At 38.3% G+C, this 22,199-nt stretch overlaps 4 protein-coding genes across 4 annotated transcripts; 1 reads left to right on the top strand and 3 right to left on the bottom strand.

Annotated features, from left to right (window-relative positions):
• Positions 1 to 215: 215 nt before the first annotated feature.
• LOC132104714 (trichohyalin-like) lies at positions 216 to 4,310 on the bottom strand. The gene is made up of 3 exons (XM_059510277.1): positions 3,983 to 4,310; positions 2,149 to 2,670; positions 216 to 1,025 (listed from the first exon to the last, which is right to left on the bottom strand). The coding sequence occupies exons 1-3, from the start codon at positions 4,293 to 4,295 to the stop codon at positions 646 to 648; spliced, it is 1,215 nt and encodes a 404-aa protein (XP_059366260.1). The 5' UTR covers positions 4,296 to 4,310; the 3' UTR covers positions 216 to 645.
• A 662-nt stretch (positions 4,311 to 4,972) lies between these two features.
• Positions 4,973 to 11,141, bottom strand: LOC132104726 (glucose-fructose oxidoreductase domain-containing protein 2-like). The gene is made up of 4 exons (XM_059510284.1): positions 10,843 to 11,141; positions 9,963 to 10,305; positions 9,483 to 9,661; positions 4,973 to 6,710 (listed from the first exon to the last, which is right to left on the bottom strand). The coding sequence occupies exons 2-4, from the start codon at positions 10,213 to 10,215 to the stop codon at positions 6,039 to 6,041; spliced, it is 1,104 nt and encodes a 367-aa protein (XP_059366267.1). The 5' UTR covers positions 10,216 to 10,305; positions 10,843 to 11,141; the 3' UTR covers positions 4,973 to 6,038.
• Positions 11,142 to 13,156: 2,015 nt separating this feature from the next.
• Positions 13,157 to 14,541, top strand: LOC132104705 (THAP domain-containing protein 11-like). Its single transcript, XM_059510269.1, has one exon. It carries the CDS (start codon positions 13,274 to 13,276, stop codon positions 14,027 to 14,029), a length of 756 nt encoding a protein of 251 aa, XP_059366252.1. The 5' UTR covers positions 13,157 to 13,273; the 3' UTR covers positions 14,030 to 14,541.
• A 245-nt stretch (positions 14,542 to 14,786) lies between these two features.
• Positions 14,787 to 22,015, bottom strand: LOC132104695 (conserved oligomeric Golgi complex subunit 4-like). The gene is made up of 19 exons (XM_059510259.1): positions 21,828 to 22,015; positions 21,550 to 21,632; positions 21,336 to 21,450; positions 21,057 to 21,231; positions 20,105 to 20,298; positions 19,456 to 19,561; positions 19,214 to 19,371; positions 19,024 to 19,082; positions 18,812 to 18,945; positions 18,433 to 18,551; positions 17,762 to 17,928; positions 17,435 to 17,612; positions 17,242 to 17,304; positions 16,863 to 16,979; positions 16,232 to 16,324; positions 15,968 to 16,051; positions 15,794 to 15,895; positions 15,573 to 15,701; positions 14,787 to 15,488 (listed from the first exon to the last, which is right to left on the bottom strand). Exons 1-19 carry the CDS (start codon positions 21,960 to 21,962, stop codon positions 15,354 to 15,356), a joined length of 2,346 nt encoding a protein of 781 aa, XP_059366242.1. The 5' UTR covers positions 21,963 to 22,015; the 3' UTR covers positions 14,787 to 15,353.
• Between the last annotated feature and the right edge of the window lie 184 nt (positions 22,016 to 22,199).

The following is a 22,199-nucleotide window of genomic DNA, read 5'->3' as shown; positions in this document are numbered from 1 at the left end:
CAATTTACTGGTAATGTTACAACTTCTCATACCGGTAAATTGCCGGAACGAATTTACCGGTATTTTTGAAAAGATCCTGTTCGAACACGATCTCTTTACGGCAATTTATCGGTAATTTTCCGGAAAAGTCTGTATGTGTGAAAGGGCTTATTGTGATAGGTTATCAACTCTAGGGCAGAAATAACAGAAATGGACCAAATGACTGCGAAAGGACATTTGTTGAAAGTTTTCATTTAATTCCCAGTGCAGAAATTTACAAAAACACTAGAATACATTCACACACTGGTCAGATTTGGAACAAACATTTTTTTGGTGTTAACAACACTCATTTATATATAATATATATATATACACAGCTTGAGTAGATTTAATGAAACCGATTTTCTAGATATCTGACATGAAAGGTTTTATTATGAATCTCTATTTTATCGGCAGGTAATCTATAATTCGCATGCATGTACGTGTTTGAAATCCTTGTAGGTTAAGGTCATTTTCATTTAGCTAAACAAAATACAACATCCCTGGCATTTCCCCCACTCCCCCCCATCCAAATCAATATTGTAAAAAATAAAAAGGATAAAGAAATACCCATTTCCATAAAAAGGAAATCCTTGTTTCCTTGTGAAAGAGACATACTGAAGTATATCAACAATTGTAAAATCCAGAGGTCTGTCCCTGTGCCTGAGATGTTTTCCAAGAGTCCAGTTCTTGTTTCTGCTTCTCCAGTTCCTCCTTTTCTTTCTGAATCTCCTCTCTCTCCTTCTGCAGCTCCTCTTTTTCCCTTTGGAGTTCATTCTTCTCCTTCTGGAGGTCTTCTTTTTCCTTCCGCAATCTTGCGTGCTCCTGCTCTTGTTCACATTTCTGGTTCTGAAGCACTCTGCGCTCAGCGTCCATTTCCCGAAACTGCTGCAGTAACTCCTTCTGCAGCTGTATGCTCCGCCCCTCTTCCTGCTGGACACGCCTCAACGCCTCCGTCAGCTCCCGCTCTCTTTCCAATATACGCACACCATCAGACCACTTAGCACCTATTTATCACCCAAAAAAAAAATTTAATATAGGTACAGACGCAAAATCAAAGAACAACTGCAAGGAGCTTTGTGCTTTATTATTTCTGATAAGTAACAATCTCAGCTCTCAGATCCTGTCCAATTTATCAGAAAATTACAACCATAAATGCCATTTTGATGCTCTTAAATGTGCCATGAAAAATCAATTCCACTTTAATAGCTGTAGCATGAAATAAACGTCTGAACATCAGAAGGTCTGTGGAATGACAGTACAACTTACCAAAATGTATCATGTGTCATGTGATTACTCAATCAGCGCTTTAACTGTGGAAACGCATTAATAAAACAGCACATGATCAACTTAATGTTGCAATAGGAGTTACCTAGTGTTCCCAGTTCATTAGTTAGCTACAAAAAATGGGGAGATTATTTACTGTTTTATAGATATGCATTATTGAATAAATTTACTTTAAATAATTCTCTCTTATGTGCAATTGAGTTGTAAACAAACATTTCAGCTTTATTTCAGTTGAGTGTGATTATTATATTTAAAAATAAATAGCAGTTGATTACAACAAGATCTGCAGTCAATTTTAACCTCCAATATTGTGATAATGTACCAAATAATAGGGTTCCCTGTATATTGTACAGCATTAGTTGGGAGAAAAAAATTTTCCCCTCAGAAAAAACAAACAAACTATTGTTAGATATTTTGAATAATCTCGTTATTGGCCGAGAAATTTAGTACCAGTGCATCCCTAGTTATTAGTATTATTGTTTTTTATTATTTTCTTACTAAAGAAAATTACAAAGTTTAGTTTTCTTGTGCATTTATATAATTTTTTTTAATAATGCATGTATAATATATAGTTTTCAAACATGCTTAGTTTTTTAAATACTTTAGTGCATCAAATAATTTTTTTTTCTTGGCAATAACTAAAGCAAAATAAGTTTTTTATATTTTATTTCATTTAACAATTATTTTGTATAGTTTAAATTCTAGTTAACTATAATATAATAATAATAATTCAAATGTATATATTATTATTATTATTACTATAATAATTGCTCAACACCCTTTTCACAACATCCTTTTTACAAAAAGCAAAACATGAACACTGAGAGGAACTAAAAACTATACCTGAATATCTGTCTAGGCTGGTACTGCATGGTGTACGGACATCCCGCTTCGGTGACACAATGTGTGATCTGGTTGGGGTCCCACTCGCTAATGTGGGAGAGGAGGCAAGGCAGCTTGGATCTTCTGATTTGCGCTTGTTAGGCCGCTTTTGTGGATGATCTTCGAGTTGTGCAAACTCACTGGGATGCTTATGCTGTAGATGTCTGATAAGGTTACTTGTGCTACTCCGGTGCTGGATCTTCTCCATGCAGAGCAAGCACAGGGCTCGCGGCTCCTGGCCAAGCTTTCGATAGTGCACCCACACGGCGCTCCACTTGCGAGTATTAGTAGGGTTGTCTTCCTCTTGTATCTCTTTCCCATCCCCTTCATCAACAGGTCCCTCTCCTTCCTCATCAGCCACCTCTGCTTCAGTTGTCCCTTCCCCTGCCGCAGCACGGAGGATCCCTTTGATAGCACCATCCATCTCCCCATCTTCTCCCACTGACTCCACCTCTACCTGCTGCTCATCCATCAATACTGTAACTGGATACAGAAAAAAAAGAAATGAGGAAAATTAGATGCACAGAATATTTTCACATGGCTAAATGCACTTTAATTGAACCGGTGAAAATCTTGCAATGCTTGTCCCTTGTGTTTGAAGAGTGCACGAGGACAGACTGAATTACAGACAATAAGCAGCACAAAATAGCATCTGTAATAATCCACATAAAAGTAATATGACATTACTAAAAGACAATGAGATGGTTAAACACAGAGTTATGTCAAGCTAAATATAAACAGAAAAAAAGACAAATGGGGGAATAAGTACACATTCGACAAAAGATGCTAAATCCATAACGCTTTATTTAAAAATATATATATTATTTTTGCTAAATAATTAAGCGGCGTTCCGCTAGATGACGACAGGACAGAACGTTGCTAAGCAACAAAAGCAATAATCCGACATTGTAGCTGAGCACTAATCAACAAGTGCTGTAAGTCATAACCGTTTATACTCTTATTTGTCTATTAATATATATTTTATAACTTTATTAATCTAGGTTTAACCAATGGCCTGCTAGTTTTAGAATTTAAAAAATGCGCCCATCCGGGGATGTGACAGATGGTGCATCACGTGACAATTTCAGATCAAATAAAGTTCAATGCAATTGAGATTTTCGAAAAAGACAGACATACATTATGTACAATTCACCAATCATAGATAGTTTCATATATATTACTTAATGCATCATACAGAACGGGGTCGTTACGGTTGAAGGTTTTCTGTCCCGTTGATTCTGGAGAGGAGGGGGCGGGAGCCTCTTTCAGAGCACCCTTTATTGCGGATCCAAATCGGCGACACGATTCAAAAGATTCATTCGTTTGACTGAACGAGTCGAGTCGAATCGACTTCAGTCGGGGGAATTCGTTTAAGATTCTATCAAATACGCAAAATTGGCTTTCTATAAACGGGCAACGCAATAGACAATTGTTTGGGAAAACAACATGGCGTCGCTGCGACATCCACCCAAACCCTGGCCTGAGTGAAACCCTCGTCCCTCTGACTAAAGACTCTGTAAACAAAACCCGTTCGTACTGAAGAGTCGATACTGAATCTTACGGTCACAACGAGCGCTGTTTTGAACGGTAAAACGCCTTTGTATTGGCTTTGGACTCCCGTGAGTTATAAGCACGTGCACAGTAGGCCAAAATGGAGGGAAAAACATCACAAATTAAAGAAATAAATATTTAAGGTGTCCTTTCTAAGTTCCATAATCATCCAGATGCCATGTCACCGTACCCATCACGCCACTTTACATGATACACTACAATACAATAAATGAGCCTTTCATACCTTCCACGCAGCCGCTGTCGTTGCGTTTGGACACCGCATCAGTCGCAGGCTTCCTTTTGTCCAGCGAGGAAAAATCAGAGGGGTGTTTCGTTCGTAAATGGCGAAGCATGTTTGTCGTGTGACCAAAATACAAAACCGTCTTCATACAGAGAAGACACAGCACTCTTCTGTCATCTTCAGCTTGGAAAAATGACCAGACTATGCTTCGCTTTCGTGCCGCCATTTTCGAAGTAGTCGGCTTTGAATACTGAATGACTGATCGTCTTATTATAGAAGGGAACCTACTTTTCGATACACTCTCGCGCATGCGCATTGGTACTGACGCGTTGGTCAGGCAGGGAGAAAAAGTGAGGAAAAAACTAAAACAATAGTTCAGCGTTTTGTTTTTTTACATGAAGCATTCCTCCTCCATTTTTTGTGTGCCTTTTAGTATGGTCATCTTTTTTTTTTTGGCATTTAGCAGATGCTTTGATCCAAAGCGACTAAGAAATGAGGACAATGGAGACGATCAAAATCAACACGAGCAAGTGCTATAACAAGTCTCAAGTTAGTTTAACGCAGTACACGTAGCAATGTTTTTTATTATTATACGTTAAATAAAAACAAAACAGACATAATAGAAAGAGAATAGAGCAAGCTAGTTTAAGAGGCCTTTTTTCTTGCTTTTAACTGTATAATAAAAATAAAACATAGATAAATACAAAAAGATCAGAGAAGCTATTTTTTTTCATCTTTTGTTTATAACCTTTTTTCTGCAATGTTGAATTGTTTTCAAAGTTTTAAGTTACTTTTTGGTGCTAGTAGCTTTTTTAAAATACTTTATTGGCTATTTAATTATTAATAATAATGACGATAAAGTTCAAGTACTGATTACTGAATTGTGTGTGACTGAACTAATCAAGGGTGTTTATAGTGAAAATAGAACTACACGTCACATAAATACTAAGTTCACTTTACGAAAATCATCTGGTTTGTTTAGAATTAAAAGATTGTTTAATAAACATTTATTGACTCTTAAGTCTAAAACATTGCAACTCTGCATGCACAAGCTTCACATATTGTCAGAAATCTCTTATTTTGTGATATTCAAAAAATTGCAAAGCATTATAAAAACATTTATATTTTTCCTGTCCATTCTCCGTGATGCAGGATTCCCAAACAAAGAGCATAGAACATTAACTAATCTCGCGAGAATTTCAAACGAGGATTCTAGGCCATACAGTCTATGATCTAGACACAACGCTTTAGCGCCCCCTTTAGAATGACGGCAGATAAGCCACATGTAAAAAGAACAAAAGGTAAATATCTGTTCTGTTATTCAGCAGGTATTTGTTTCAATATTCACATTTAAAATATTAAATTAAATTAATTAATATTTATTTTTAAACTTATAACAATATAAAAACACCATCCACACACCAAACCATCGTTTGCACTTAAACAGTGAACAGACACAAATTCAGCAATAAAAAATATAATTCATATGCAGCTTAATAGAAACGTTGGACATCAGGCTATAAGTCACAACAGGTACATTACAGTAAATGATATCTAGTGTCCAGCATAACAAATGTATCAGTGCCATAAATGTGTTTCTCTCATGCACACATTTACCCAAAAAATAAATCCTCAGCAGAGCACTAGCTTATTATATTCACTATTCATATACAATATAAAAACTTAAAAGGTTCACATTAAACCCCTGTGACTCAACTTTACACTCAAAAGATCACATAAAAATAGGAAAAGCACAGAAATAGTTTTTCACAGCTCAGCTTTGCACATCTTTTTTTGTGTTACAGTAAAAAAGCTACAAAACAACTCTGAAACCACAATTCCTTTCCAGTGATGCATTTCCAGTGTTTTGCATAAGCATTAGCTACCCAACTCTAACTTAAAACTTTGAGTTATTCTGCATTAACTTTCAGTTACATTTTTATCTTTATGCTTAAAATGAAAGCATGGTTATATTATTTTAAAAGAAGGTGAATGATGTTAACAGGCTTGGCCTTGAGATAGGAGATAGCAGATGAACGATGTAACAGTGTGTGTAGTGTTAGTTTGGAAGGGTTCTGTGGTTGTGGTTTGGGTCAACATCCTGAATCTTGACCTCCACTGCCTCCCACTCTCCAGTGCGATTCGACCGTTTGATAGCATCTACAACCGCCTGTACATACAGCCCATCCTCGAAGGAGGCTGCCATGGAAACAGGATGCCGTGCCCAAGAGCGCCTGTCCTCTTGTGCCTGAAAAGATAGTCTGAGTTGAGTCACCATGCTGTTCAGTCCCCTGACAGATGGCCCAACACCTTCTCCATCATCGCTCAAAAGCAGCTCCTCTACTTGCATGCTGGCCTGTTGGCCATACAGCTCTGTTCCTCGAGCAACAAGTCGTCCTGATGATCCCACAAGCATGATCTCATGCACATCTGTGCCAGGTAGATTGAAGTTTAATGTCACACTGCAGACCAGGCCTCCACTCATCAGCAGCTGAAAGCAAGCATAGTCATCTGCGGTTACAGATCGAATCCCTCCAGCTGGGCCACCCTGATGTACGAAAGTCCGGAGCATTCCATGCACTCGCACAGACCGACGTCCCGTGAGGTGGCTCAGGAGGTCAATGATGCAGGAGCCAACTGTATGCAGGCCACCGCCCCCCATCAGCTCCTCCCAAGCCCATCCATATGACTGGCTGAGCAGCGTGCCTCCATAAACACGTGCTTCACATACCTTGAAAAAGAGAGAAAATATTTTGTCCAATCTGAGTTACATATTAAAAATGATTAACCTTTCTTTAATGCAAAAAATCATTCGGATATTAAGAAGAGATTCAATTCAATTCAATTCAAGTTTATTTGTATAGCGCTTTTTACAATACAAATCGTTACAAAGCAACTTTACAGAAAATTAAAAATAATAATAATAATACAAGACGTAGTCAGCTAGATGATGAACTATCAATATTATTAATTAATAGTAATTATATGATGCAGTCACACATGTAGCAATAATTGTTAGTTCTGTTTGTTGATTCAAGGTTAGGATCATCTGGGGTCCTCTGAGGGTCAGCATCATCTCTTCTCAGGTGTTCTGGATCCAGACTGGAGCTTGTGTAAATCCTAGTTACCACGGGATGTAAACAAGATAGAGACATCATTAGCATAGCTGCTGATCCAACAAAGTAAAATTAGTTTAACCCAAGCTAAAGAATAAAAATGCAGATGCAACTACACTCACAATTTAAGAGATACATTATTCGAATGCTTGGCGAAAGAGATGCGTTTTTAATCTAGATTTAAACAGAGAGAGTGTGTCTGAACCCCGAACATTATCAGGAAGGCTATTCCAGAGTTTGGGAGCCAAATGTGAAAAAGCTCTACCTCCTTTAGTGGACTTTGCTATCCTAGGAACTACCAAAAGTCCAGCGTTTTGTGACCTTAGGGTGCGTGATGGGTTGTAGCGTGGTAGAAGGCTAGTTAGGTACGCAGGAGCTAAACCATTTAGGGCCTTATAGGTAAGTAATGATAATTTGTAACAGATACGGAACTTAATAGGTAGCCAGTGCAGAGACTGTAAAATTGGGGTAATATGATCATATTTTCTTGACCTGGTAAGGACTCTAGCTGCTGCATTTTGGATTACCTGTAGCTTGTTTATTGACGAAGCAGGACAACCACCTAGAAGTGCATTACAATAGTCCAGTCTAGAGGTCATGAATGCATGAACTAGCTTTTCTGCATCAGAAACAGACAACATGTTTCGTAGCTTGGCAATGTTTCTAAGATGGAAGAATGCAGTTTTTGTAACATTGGAAATATGATTTTCAAAAGACAAATTGCTGTCTAATATAACACCCAGATTTCTGACTGTAGAGGAAGTAACAGTACATCCGTCTAGTTGCAGATTGTAATCTACAAGATTCTGTGTGGTGTTTTTTGGTCCAATAATTAATATCTCTGTCTTATCTGAATTTAATTGGAGAAAATTATTTGTCATCCAATCTTTTACATTTTTAACACACTCTGTTAGCTTAGATAATTGGGAAGTTTCATCTGGTCTCGTTGAAATATATAGCTGAGTATCATCAGCATAACAGTGGAAGCTTATTCCGTATTTTCTAATAATATTACCAAGGGGCAACATGTATATTGAAAATAGAAGGGGACCTAGGACGGATCCTTGTTCATGTTTCATAAAGATATTTTGTATATTTCCTACTGTAAATATATAAAAAATTAATTTTTGATGAGTAATATGCATTGCTCAGTAGATATTCTCAATACATAGATTTTTTTTTGCACCCTCAGATTCCAGATTTTCAAATAGTTGTATCTAGGCCAAATATTGCCCTATCCTAACAAACCATACATCAATGGAAAGCTTATTAATTCTGACAAATAGATGATGTATTTTGATGTATAAATCTAAATTTTGACTGGTTTTGTGGCCCAGGGTCACATATGCACTAACAAAGGGAGGTCAGGACATTTAGTATTTTAAGAATGAACTTAAAATTTGAACTTTTAATCACTATGCACATTTTGCAATTTTTTCTAAGTCACATAAAAAAATAAATAAATAACATATATACACACACATACATATATATATATATATATGTATATATATGTGTGTATATATATTGTTATTTATTTTATATAAGATTTTAAGATTGTTTGTTTTTGAAAGTACTACCAAAATTGCATTTAATTGTTCAGAAATACCGTTAAAACTTTGTAATATTTGAAATATTTGTACAATTGTATGTTTTTAAATGTAACATTGTTTTGATGTGTTTTCATAATTTAGCAGATGCTTTTATCCACTATTTTCAAAAATAATCTATTACTAATGTATACATGTATTACATGGTCCTCCAGAAATCATTCTAATATCCTGATTTGGTGCTCAAGAAACATTTCTTATTATTATCAATTATCAATGTTGGAAAGAGTTTACATTTTTTTGCAGAAACCGTGATACTATTTTATTTTATTTTTTGCTTTCTTTGAATAGAAAGTTCAGAAGAACAGCATTTTCTGGTATTATAAATAATCTTAACATTCATGTCATTATATAAATATCATTATACACACTTCCATTCAAAATATTGGAAAAATTAAGACTTTTCCTGTTTTTGAAAGAAGTCAGTCATGCTTACCAAGGCTGCATTTATTTGAAAAAATCTATATAAGTAAAACTGTGCAAGATTATTACAGTTTAAAAGAATCTGTTCAATACATTTTAATTTAATATATTTAAAAATGTTATTTAGTGCCTTAAAATTTCAGTAGCCATTAATCCATTCTTCGAGACACACGATACAAAATATTTCTATTTCAATCAAATAAAAATCAAATGTTGTTTAAAATCAGCATATTATAATGATTTATTGCATCCTTGATGAATAAATGTATTAAATTATTTTAAAAATAATGTTGACCCCAAACTTTTGATTGAACGATGAATGCATGTAAAAAAAATAATTGTAAATTCCAATACCTGCAAGTTCCCACAATAACCCTCTCCAAGAAGGCGTTTCATCTGGACAAATGCGGGCAAGAAGCGCAAGGAATTTCCCATGATACTCATAAGCTGTGGATAATATCTTGCCGCTGTCACCATCTTACAGGCATCTGTCAGTGTAGCTGCCTGCTCACTGATCACATTTTTACCTATACCTATAGAAAATGAGAAAAAGAAAATCATTATATAACGATGACGAAAAATATTGTTTGCCTAACAAGTTTCTGCTTGAAGCAAGTGCTTTATCAGCATAATCTCAACCGTGCTAAGGGGTCCACTGTGATCTAAGAATGCAACATTTAATCAGCAGGAAAAAAGCCCACTGTGGCTTGTGCCAAGTTGTAAAGTAAACAGTAGCACAGTAAACACTCTAGTTGAGTCCAGGAAGGAACCCAACCCAATCCCCTGAGACGACATGGACAATCAAGATAAGAAGTAAAGAAACATAAGCATCACCTAGAGCTTTTACTGCAATCTGCCGTGTGTGTGGAGGAGGTGTCAATATGCAGATGAGATGGACTTCTGGGTGTAGCAGCACATCATCTGTCTTGTTAGTGGAAAAGGGGATGTCCAGCTCACTGGCTAGTGACTCTGCTTCCTCTTGCGTACGGCCCCATACAGCCTGAACAGGGAAGCCTTCTTTTTGTAGCAACGGCACCAGGGTACGTACAGTCTGCCCAGTTCCAAATACACCCACGCCTGGCAACATTATTCTGACAGCAGACACTTTCACAGCTTCACGCAAGTCTGTGTCTCATTCCACACTGCTAATGTAATCTCTTGTTACACAGATGCTCACCTGTGAAAGAAGAGAGAAACATCAAAGTTCACTGACGCTGACATTCCTAGTTCCTAGTAGGGCTAAAAGAAAGTCTTGATTTGCAAACATCCATGTCTCGAAGTCTACGAATCTCGCGGACATCCCTAAAGAACTGACATGGAAGAATGAATTATGTTGTTTTTTTATAAAAAAAAAAAAAGAAACTATATCCATTTGGGACGCATATTAGGGACACACTAACATTTGCATCACTTCCTCGCGCTAACCATCGGATGACGGTCGGATTAGCTATCCCTTAAGAGTTTTACATTTGAAACTGGTTGAGTTTTATTTTACTTAAAAAAATATAAACCACCAAATTCTCAAACAAAACATTCCTTGTACCAGATACCTACAATGTAGCTTAGCCAAGACCTGTCCAGTCCAGCCGCAGTCACTCACACTCACAAATAAACATCCATGTGAACTCGTGCAAATTAAACGTTTCGGTTATTAATGTTAACATTAGTTCATTTTTAAACGACTCTGTTAGTTCCATACGGGATGTTAACTTACCGCAAGACAAAGCCTAGGATGCGATGGCGCCGGTGCTGTGGAGAATGATGATGGCCAGAGGATGAACACCTCCCTCCCTTTAAGCTCCACTTTAGCCAGGGCTTGGAGCTCTCATGTCGTCTCAACAGCAGGAGAAAAACAGGACAAAGCCGTCACGCCTCCCACCCTCTCAGCGTATGGGACATTCTTCGTCCGTCTTAAAATCGCGGTGTGTTGTTTCGCGTGTAATTCCACAATGCTGCTGCGCTCACAGCTCATTGCTGTTCTCCTAAACTACACATTCGATAATGTGCGCATGCGCGAAACCGTCTGTTTTTTTTTTCCTTTCTGTAATGCCCATATTAGCACATTGAAATGAAACACGCATTCCAGTCTTTTGGTTTAGATGCACACATGCACGTGTTTTTGTTGTAGGACTTATTAGATATTTGATAAACAAGAATATAACTCGTTTATTAAACATATCCAAGAGCCCAGCATAAAAAGCTCTAAACACGTTTTTAGTCTGTCCCACAACAGAGGTCTTGACTACACTGTTGAATGTAATGAAAACAATAGAAAGTCAAGATTTTGAGGTAATACATTGAATTGATATTCGATTAATTGTCATTCAATATTTTTAATTGTGAATAGGTTATATTCCTCAAAACTGTGACACCAAGTAACATTATACAATTATAAAATTACACAAATCAGAATTTAAAGGTGCTGTGTGTATGTTTATGATTCCACTAAAGCATAAAAATACCATAATATGTTTGCAGATATTTAAGAAACATGCTAAGTTAACATTGTTTATCTGAAAAACAATGCTACAGTTATTCTCCTAAAACGTGTCTTCCGGGCCGGAATGTCAATCTCTGTTTTGGTTTAAGAAACCTAAAGAAAACAAAACAATGTGTAAAACAATCAAATAAATACAGATGTTGAACAGTCTCAGAACTTTTCAACTTGGATTTCACAGGTTTTAAGTTTGTATTTATGTTCCACGTGGAATCACAGAGACTGCAACGCGAGCACCGCCCCAACTGCACAAAACGCCATACCATGAGAGAAAGCTGCAGCCACTCGGCGGTCCTACACTGTCCCTGGGCAGACGTTACCACAAAAGCCCAAATTATGTCACACTTCAACTTTGTACACCAAGGCGGGAACTATATTAACGCTAACGATAGTGTCTTTCCCTAATGCTAGTATTTCCTGACACTTTTTAAGTTCAGAGATGAAGACTGCTATCTAGCAGTCGGGAGACAAAATCAAAACGAAACAACTACCATGAATCTTGTATGATTATTACTATTTTTTTTTAAATATCGATATTCCGTTTTTTGAGAATCGATACAGTATCGCCAAACAAAAATTGCGATACGTGTATGGATATTTTCTAACACCGCATATAACAACATTATATTATTTTTCTAATATTTTGGTAATATGGCGGAAAAAAAACAAATTCAGACCTCCAGAAAAATAAATTGTTCACACAACCATTTGTTGAAAAAGAAAACATTCTAGGGATAATTCATCCAAAGTTTTACATTTTGTCATTATTTACTCACTCTCAAATGTTGTTCCCAACCGGTTTCTTTCTTCCATAGTCTACCAGCAACATTTTGGCAGCGTTCTTCATAATATGCTATTTTGCATTCAGCAGCGGAAAGAAACGTGTCATCTAAATGATGACAGCATTTTCATTTTTGGGTGAACTATCCCTTTAAAAGACCTCTTTATTGTAGGTACAAAGTATAGACTGCAGTACAAAGGCATATTTACATAGTGTTCGGGGCTTATCATGAAGATAAGCAACCTAGATTGACCTTTAAGTAGATGCTTTGGACTTTCTATTTATATGATGTACACGTATGCTACATAATAAATATTAGTGGTCGTGTCATTTTGAAAGGCTATTAATAAATGACATACTATAATATATTTTTGTAGGCATCTATTCTCGGTTGCTCATGCTGATGTAATGAGCTGATGCTGTGATGTAAAGCATTTCCTGAACAAGACATTGTTTGAAATGTTTTGGTGAACCACGATAAAACGATACATTGATTTTATACCAAAAAAAACAAAAAACGATGTGATGCCTTACATTGATTTACATAGGAATTAAACTACTTTTATTTTTAGCATACAGATTTCCAAACTGTTTAGTTTTGATGCACATTGTACTGTACAATTTAAACACTGTTGAAACAAACACCCCTGGCCTTGCACTGTGAAGTCCTCCAAACGCGTCTGCGCACTGTCTCGAGTCTATCGACTAGCGTTTGAAACCAAAACAGGAAGTCGTAAGTATTGTGGGACGTGTAGTTCCGCTTGTAGGCCGCTGGTCTGGATAACAGCACACGAAGGAACCAAACAAAACAAAATTAGGGAAACTTCCCAGGGATTGCGCTAACACTGGTGCATCTTCTACACAATCATGCCCGGCTTTACTTGCTGCGTTCCGGGATGCTACAACAACTCGCACCGGGACCGCGATCTGCGGTTCTACACCTTTCCGAAGGATCCCACTCAGCGAGAGCTATGGCTGAAGAACATTTCGCGGGCCGGGGTGAGCGGCTGCTTCAGCACTTTTCAGCCCACCACCGGACACCGGGTCTGCAGCGTCCACTTTCCCGGCGGCAGGAAAACCTACACCATTCGCGTCCCGACACTGTTCCCTCTGCGCGGGGTGAACGAGAGGAAGAGCAGACGGGGCAGGAGCAGGAAGGTCTCCGCGGTCGTGCCCATCATCAGCAACGTCGTTTCCACTGCTAACGAGTCAGCGCCAGTGGAGGAAGAAGGGGACACCGAAAACGCCACCGTGGTGCAGATAGGTCAGAACGGCCAGTACATCACCCCCGTGGACCTCCCACCTGCAGGAGACGGCTCCTGCCTCGCGGCGGTGGTCTTGGGCTCAGGTGGAAACCTGTCCGGAGGCAGCGCATCGTGCCCCGTGGCCGATCTCGCGCTGTGCGGGGTGGACCACTCGTACTCGCTAACCACCGGCACAACGTCCGCCGAACTGCTGCGGAAGCTGAACGAGCAGCGGGACATCATCGCGCTGATGGAGATCAAAATGAAGGAGATGAAGAACACTATCCGACAGCTGCGGGTCAACGAGGCACGGCTGCAGGAGGAGCTGCGGGAGCGGGACCGTCTGATCTCCGCCAACAACATCAAGATGAAACTCTGACGAACAACGCAAAAAAAAAACGATGGACTAAGGACGCAAAGGACGGTCTGTGTTCGGTGCTTCTGTAAGACAAGGCGACGACAATTAAGTATCATTGTAGATCTCATTTAAAAGTTTCTCCAGTTATGTTATGGTAGACGAGCTGTGTGTGTGTTAGAGCGCAGATACGATTTCAACCTGGTTGCACGAGCTGTCCGGCACAGCGCTACACGGGGACTGAGATGAGTTCAGCAGACTGGTCCTTCGCATTTTATATTTAATTGTACACATTTGTGCTGTTTGAGTGTTGGAGGCAGCAGACCCAAGATCAGCCAACTGCCACAATTCATTAACCATGTTACATGCGCAAAGAGACTGCTTCATACACGTGTCAACAACTGCTTATAATTTGGTTTTCTTCGAGTGCATCAGATCACAGCTTCTGGTTCAGATTAACAGATTCTTTACATGCAGGTTAACAACACAGTTAGAAAAGTTGATTGGTTTGAAGTAAACTGCTTTAGAACTATAAATTGTTGGAGTTTTTATTTTTGTTGGTATGCCATTTAAGCAAATGATTTAGTTCTGAATCCCCTTTGTAAGATTCTTTACCACAGGTTCTGAATATACAGTGCACTATAAAGAGCTGTTTCTTTTGTATTTGAAGCCTTGTGGCATCACATTTATTTTAGGAAACTTAATTTTAATGAACCGTCGTCAGTAAGGCATCTTTAAATTAACAAATCTTTCTAGTACTTGGCAAAAAATACTCTTTGGGCAGAAGATATTGGCCTTTTATTATATGAAGAGATTATTTAAGTGAGTGTGTGCTTCAGAATAACTCTTGGGCTATTTGATTCACAATGTTGGCTGGTAATTCATTACATATGTTTAAAAACAACAACAAAAAAATTTGGGTAACACTTTAGAATAATGGTCCATTAGTTAATATTAGTTAACATGATCTAAGCAAGAACAATCCTTCTACAGTGTTTATTAATCTTAGTTGATGTTAATTTCAACATTTACTAATGCATTATTCAAATCAAAAGTTGTGCTTGTTAACATTAGTTAATGCACTGTGAATAAGCATGAACTTACAATTAATAACTGTATTTTCATTTACTAACATTAACAAAGACAAATATATACAGTAATAACTGCATTGTTCATTGTTTGTCCATGTTAATTAATTAACTAACATTAACTAATGTACCATTATTCTAAGGTGTTACCAAAAATTGCCTATACAAAAGTTTAGAGATAACACACCTCCATTCAAGTTACCCAAAACACCATTCTATGCATAAAAGCCTCAAGTGGAAAGCGTGTTTGTTTAGTTCTGTTAGAGTCGTAATCTTTTAATGTCCTCGCTACGGAAATCTACCCGTAGAGCCAAGACCTGCCGAACTTCAGCAGGGGTCAGACGCCAAGTCAAAGGCCCAGAGTTGGGTCCCCAATAATCCAGGATCTCAGACACCTAAAGGAAAAACACAAACAAAATTCAAAACGACTCCAGTTTTCAGTGATTAACATTTTAAAAGACAGTCAAAAAGCCACATACCCTTTCTAAGTTGAGAATAGTTGCCATCTGTGTGAGTCGTGCAAACTTATCCCGGATGGTCCAGGAGGTGACAGAGGAGAGGTAGGCAACCAAAGCGCGCAGCTCCTTATCAAACTGTAATCCACCAAGCTGCAAATCAGAATGGAGAGGACAGTTAGGATGTCTGTGACTTTTAGGAAATATGCGGCTGTTCTTTTGTGGAGGACAGGTTTATATCTCACCCTGCTGAAGGTGCATTTGAACACGGTCTTCTCCAACTCCATAGCGATGAGGCTGGTCATCAGGCTAGTTAGAGTATCGTAAATGACTGGTGACAGGCCCACCTACAGAGAGGCATCTTTAGAATTAGGATAGGTTTGTGTGAGCATGTGTTAAGTGGGTAAAAATGAATATACCTTAAACTCAGCCATGAGCTGCTCCAACTGGACAATGAGTTGCTGAACCCAAGGATCATTGGCTTCATACTCACCGAACTCTTCCTGAAAACAAAAACACCAAGCATGGCTTAACTTATCCTCAAACAAACAAAATAAAAATAAATCAACTAAAATAAAAAAATATTTCTATTGCTATCATTGTCAACCGATGTGCAGACAGGTTTATTTCTACTCTTATCAGTAGTAGTAGTAATAGTAGTAGTAGATACGGCAATGTTATACCTCTTCAATATTGTGTGAGACAGACAGGAAGCTGCTGATCCAGGGTTTTACTTGTGGCCTGATAGATGTGTTATTAAGCTCCTGTAGACCCTCCTGTACATTTATAAACCATTAATAAAAACAGCACAAACATTTAAGATGGATGATGTTGTCACATACATCCATTCCAAAGTTTGGGTCAGTAAGACAGCTTCGCATTAAACTGATCAAAAGTGACAGTAAAACCATTCATAATGTTATAAATTATTTACTTTTTAAATAAATACTGTTATTTTTAACCTTTTCATATAACAATCCTGTAAAAAAAAGGTCCATGGTTTCCACAAAAATATTAAGCATCACAACTATTTTCAATATTGATAATAATGTTTCTTGAGCACCAAATTAGAATTAGAGCATATTAGATTGATTTCTGAAAGATCATGAGACACAGAAGACTGGCCTTAAGACATCTGAAAAATCAGCTTTACCATCACAGGAATAAATTACATTTTAAACTACATTAAATTTATAATTAATTTTTTAGTTTTTAATATTTCACTGCTTATAAATCACATACTATTGTTACTTTACTTTTCATCCAATAAATGCTGCCTTAAACTTTTGAATTGAAGTGCATATTTTCACTGACCTGGAGGAGGTCCTTGAATCTGCTGGAGGTGTTGACCAAATCAGATAGACAGCTGTCTATCTTAGCCTTCGCCTGATCTGAGCCCACTCCCTGACTGAATAACTTGGCACAATCACTCTGAGACGGACAGGAAGAGAAAGCAGTTAATTGTACCAGTTTTTATTATCTGTTAATGGTAGCTTGTAAGTTTCTATCTGCAACTGTAATTGCATAGAAAAGATTTCAAAATATCTCTTTTTGTGTTCCATGGAAAAAAAGTCTCTTTTGGGATAACATGATGGTGAGCAAATGAAAGAGTGTGTGATTCTGGTGGTCGGCTGGAATAACAAAAAATGTTTTTTTTATAAAAAAATAAATCAGAAAGTTATATCACACTGACCTCTAGGTTCTTTTTCAGGGTGCTGATATTCTGACTGCAGACCTCCACATTATTGAGAGCCACCTGAGAACCAAACATATCATTATTTAAGTTTTAGAATTTTATACTACACAAGGGAAAACAAAGTGAAAAGTGAAACTAAATTGAGACTGTGTGTGTGTGTGAGATAGAGATAGAAAGACTTGATGCTGACCAAGTAGGTGTTTTTTGCCTGCTCCTGGCTCTCAATCCCAAGTGTTTGTGTAAGATTTGTTATCTTGCCATGCTGCAGGCTGCTCTGCATCAGACTGACTGCACTGCTGACCCCACGCTGCAGGTCCTGCAGAGCACTGACTGGATATCCAGCTCGCAGCTTACATACTAACACCTCTCTGCATTCAAGGACAGAAATGCAAAGAGTATACACATTATTTTTTTTTTTTTTTTTGTGAAATTGTAACTCTTCAACCACCACTTCAATAGTAACACAATAACAACAAAACACACTGAGACAAATTAAATTCCAAATTTGTGTTTCTACCTGAAGTCTGTCTCCAGAACGCTGGCTGCATGATTGATCATAGCACACACGCAGTCAGAGCTGTTGCTGGTGAGGGCTCGGCTGATACATTTCTTCACAATGTAGAAAACATCGTCCACCATGCTGGAGCTCAGCTGACCCACCTCAGCTGTGTCCATTGCAACTGCCTATAAGGTCATATTAATCATCCTATGAGTACATAGGTTCTACCAAAGAAATGTATCTGCAATTTAACAATGACTAAAATAATATTGTAGATAAAACAGGCACACAATTAGAAAATGTAGGAAGGTACACTATTGTGACGAGTGTGGCGGGGCCGAGAGCCGTGGGTACGGAGCGAGGCCGGTGGAGTGATTTGGAAAAGAGCGACAACTGCTCCACTCACCGGTCTCGAGTCCCACGGAGGAGATTGGAAGGATACAAAAGAGGAGCGACGACAGTAAAGGACGTGAGAGGACCAGGCCTGGTCTTTATTTTGTGTTTGGTTTAGTTTGTGCGTGACAGCCCCTCGCAGACGACTGTTTTGTGTTTATTTTATCATTAAAGTTTCATTTAAATGTCCTTTTGAATGAAAGTGTAGATGTGTTTGACAATAGTTCTGATATCTCTGATTTAGGTGTAATGTACATTCACACATGATGTCAGCATTAACTGTATGTGTGTCGCACCTTGTTGACAGACTCTCTCATGTAATACTCCTCCATGGGAATGTAATAACCAATCAGCTCCTGCATAGCGCGGCTCAGCTGGCAGTTCTTCAGTAACTGTTCTAAACTCTGCTGATGCTCTAGAAAACAAAACAAACAATCAAACATTAACAATGCCAGCAGAAGATACCAAATCGTAATAGTGATGAGTATTAATTTACATAAATCAGCATATTTGACACATGCCCAGTTTGTATAGCCTAGTTAGTTACATATACTTCTGTTTAACAGGCAATGGTGGGGAGAACTTGGATTAGGAAACACCATGGCTTAATGTGCAATGGAATGTGTGCTAATTGCTATTTTTTTTTTTCATATTGTGTGAAAAGTTAAGTGTTACCTTGTATAACTGTTTCATCTGCCATTGCATCTGCAACCTCAAAGTCAGCCACTATACGCCGCCTCAAGAATCGAAAGTAAAGCTCGGCTCTTGAGTTCATTAATGTAACCTCACATAACACGGGATCCAGGTCTCTAGATTAAACACATGACAACAAATAAAACACCATGTATTCACAAGATAAAATGAAAAACTACTAAAACATGCAGCACCTGGGCTCAGTCTTCTCTGTAGTCATGCCCCTCATCATGCTGCTCTGGATAACCTGAAACTGTTGCATAAAAAAGTAAAATGTATGCATCATGTTTATAAATACATCAAAGCACACTTTATTCATGGTGCAAACATTAAGCATTAGAACATATACACAACAGTACAGCATACAGTGAAGACACTACACACCTTATTGTTGTAATCTCTCTGTTGGATGAATTTGTCCACTATTTTCTGAGCCTGTTTATCACACTCTTTTTGAAGATGTGCAAGGAGTGTGTGTAGTCGGCCTGGTCCATAGTATGTTTCCACTATGGGCTGATGGGTTTCAACAATGCGTGCAATACCTAACAGGTACAGACCAAGGCTGGTTGATCTCGGTTTAAACATTAAAATATTGACAAATTAAACAGCGATGCATCTGCTCTTACCTTCAAGAAGCAGTGTTAGAGTGTCAGCAAAAATGACCGGTGCTCTGCGTTCGCCGAGATCAGAGCCAACAGCAAGGAGCAAGTTCTCCTCTGCCTTACTGGCCAACTGAAAGAAAAGCAAGCAAAAGGCAGAGGTTATAATATTAGAACCCAAGTAACTAAACCAAAGCATTCTCAACAGATTTCAATGGTCATGTACGGGTAGGGACACACAAAACTGAGGCCAAAGAACTAGCGAATTGCCAGCGTTGGGACAAAAAACTTTGCACTAGAACACACCAGACAGACTACAGCTGACAGCCAACTAGTGTGTGCGCTCTGCACTTGATTGAGAGAATGCAACTCTCCCATACCAGCAGGTGACAGTAGTCTGTATTCAAACGGAAACACGGAGAGCTAGAACTGCGTATTTACAAAGCAAGCAGTGCTTGCTTTTACCATTGTTTACACCATGCTCATTACTGACCAATTTGTGTAGCTTTTTTTAATCATGTCTGCTAAGTTGCAAATGGCACTGGCATTGTCAGCCCTTGTTCTTCTTCCAACAGTGGGGAACACTTCAGAAAAAAAAAAAAAAAACTAAAGCTGACCGATGCTCAAAAACCTTGGTGTGTCCCAGGCTTAAGGCAGACATACACAATGCCCCTACCTGACTGCAAAGGTATTGAGCAAAGCGTGCAAGTCCCTGCTCATGAAGTCCCAGTAATGGAAGGATCTTGAAAAAGCGCTCCACTTGAGGCAAGTCACCTGTGGCGACTGCCTCCTCCAGTCGCGTTGTAACCAGTGCCTTCAGATTGTGCTCTGCTTCTTGAAGCAATGCAAGGCTGGCTTCAACTGCACTGCCTGCACAGTGAATAGCATACAGATAATACAATAATACAAATATCTTATTCTAAGTATTTTTGTGCATCAGTTTGAACAATGTCTATTATTTCTATAAATCACATTTAACAATTTGCAAAGTACAGTTGGTAACAAAACTTTCAGTGATAAGAGTGCAAACACAACTGTTCAAAAGTTTGACGTCAGCGAGAGTGCGCTTTTTAAATAGAAATTAATGCAATTATTTAGCATAGATGCATTAAACTGACCAAAAACCATATTAAAGTTTTAAAATATATTTTTGATCAAATAAATGCAGCCCCGTTGAGCATAACAGATTTCTTTAGAATTTTTTTTTAAATTGTGTATATTAGTGTAGTGTATATTATAATAGCTACAAGAGTGACTTATTAGACTGCAAAGTCATAACCATCCAAAAAGTAGCTTTTTAAGCTATTAAGATGTCAGAATTTTTCTTCGTTATGAATTATCATACCATTTAATCTGCATCCATCAAGTTTAAAAGAAAAAAAACAGTGAATTTGCCAAACATATTTAATTCAATTGATTATCCACCAGCAGGCAAAAACATGGTTATTGAAATATAAACAATTTTTTATTGAATTGTTCAGCAAAAATATCCATATCATATATTCAATTTCTAACACCTAGTACCCTTGACATAGATATATACATATTTGAAAATGACTTTATAAATTACTACTCAATAGTTGCATTGGTAATACTAGGTGTTGCTAGGAAACCCCAACAGTACTTACCCTCTCCACCCTGCTTGCTGAGCTCAATCACTGACTGGTCAAGAGAAAGATAGCGATGAATGTGGGCTGCAGCTTGCTCGTAATCCTGGTTACGCAGGGCTGTCTGAACACCATCCGTGCAAAACTTCAGATCTAGAATATCATCTGCCCTCTGAATTGCTTGGTACAGCCTTTTCTGAAACAAAACCAGGCACAAAGCTTGAGTGGAAGCTGACATACACAGACTGAGACTGTCATTTTTAAGAGTGTACATATTATGTGAATGTGTATGATGGCCACCTTGGTGAGGTCCAGCTGTCTGACTTTGCTGCTGACGTTCTCTGCCAGGCTGCAGGTGAAGTTGATCATGCCAGACAGCTGCACAGCATCTCCTTCAATCAGCTGCAAGTTGGGTCTGAGGAACACACAAAAACACAATTCATTAGCACACTCTATTCTATTCCTCCAGTTCAACAGCATATGCTAAGTGTAAAACCCATACACACTGACTCACCCCATCCTCTGCAGGGACAGCATCTTTGTTTCTATGTTGCTCTGCTGTCCCATAAGAGCGCCCAACTCCATCTGCACTTCCGCCTGTGAGTGAAGTGCGTTTATAATCAGTTCATGCCGATGCATAGTTAACATGCACACAATCTCATAGTTTAGGCACACGCTGATTTTATATATATGTAACCAACTAACTAACACAACTGACAAGCATTATCTACCCTTACTAGTAGTCCAGCTCATAGAGACTAACGAACAATGTCTCCACTAATAAATATTCACCTCTTCAGCACACAGCTGCGCATACACTCGCTCCAGATCGTCCAGCTCTGTCAGACCCTCAATAGTGTCGGACTGGACGGCGGAGAGCCCCGCAGGACCACCACAACGAAGCGACGAGAAACCAACTTCATCCATGACTCTCCCACATCCACACAAACTGCGTCACTTCCGCTGACTCTAGCGCGTCATACAACTGTAACGCGACTTTACTCCCACCTAATGGTAGTTTTTTTTTAACAAACAACATGGAAAGATTAAATGCCTCGTGTAAAAACGTAATTCACGTTACATTTGTGACTTGATGAATTTTTTTTAATTTTTTTATTTTTTACCTTATGGGAATCTTTAGGCCTATTCTAGGTTTATAATAAA

The sequence above is a fragment of the Carassius carassius genome, chromosome 2 (assembly GCF_963082965.1).
Source record: "Carassius carassius chromosome 2, fCarCar2.1, whole genome shotgun sequence".
NCBI classification, from domain to species: domain Eukaryota; kingdom Metazoa; phylum Chordata; class Actinopteri; order Cypriniformes; family Cyprinidae; genus Carassius; species Carassius carassius.
The sequence above is the reverse complement of the archived record's forward strand: the minus strand, read 5'-3'. Positions and strand labels throughout refer to the sequence as shown.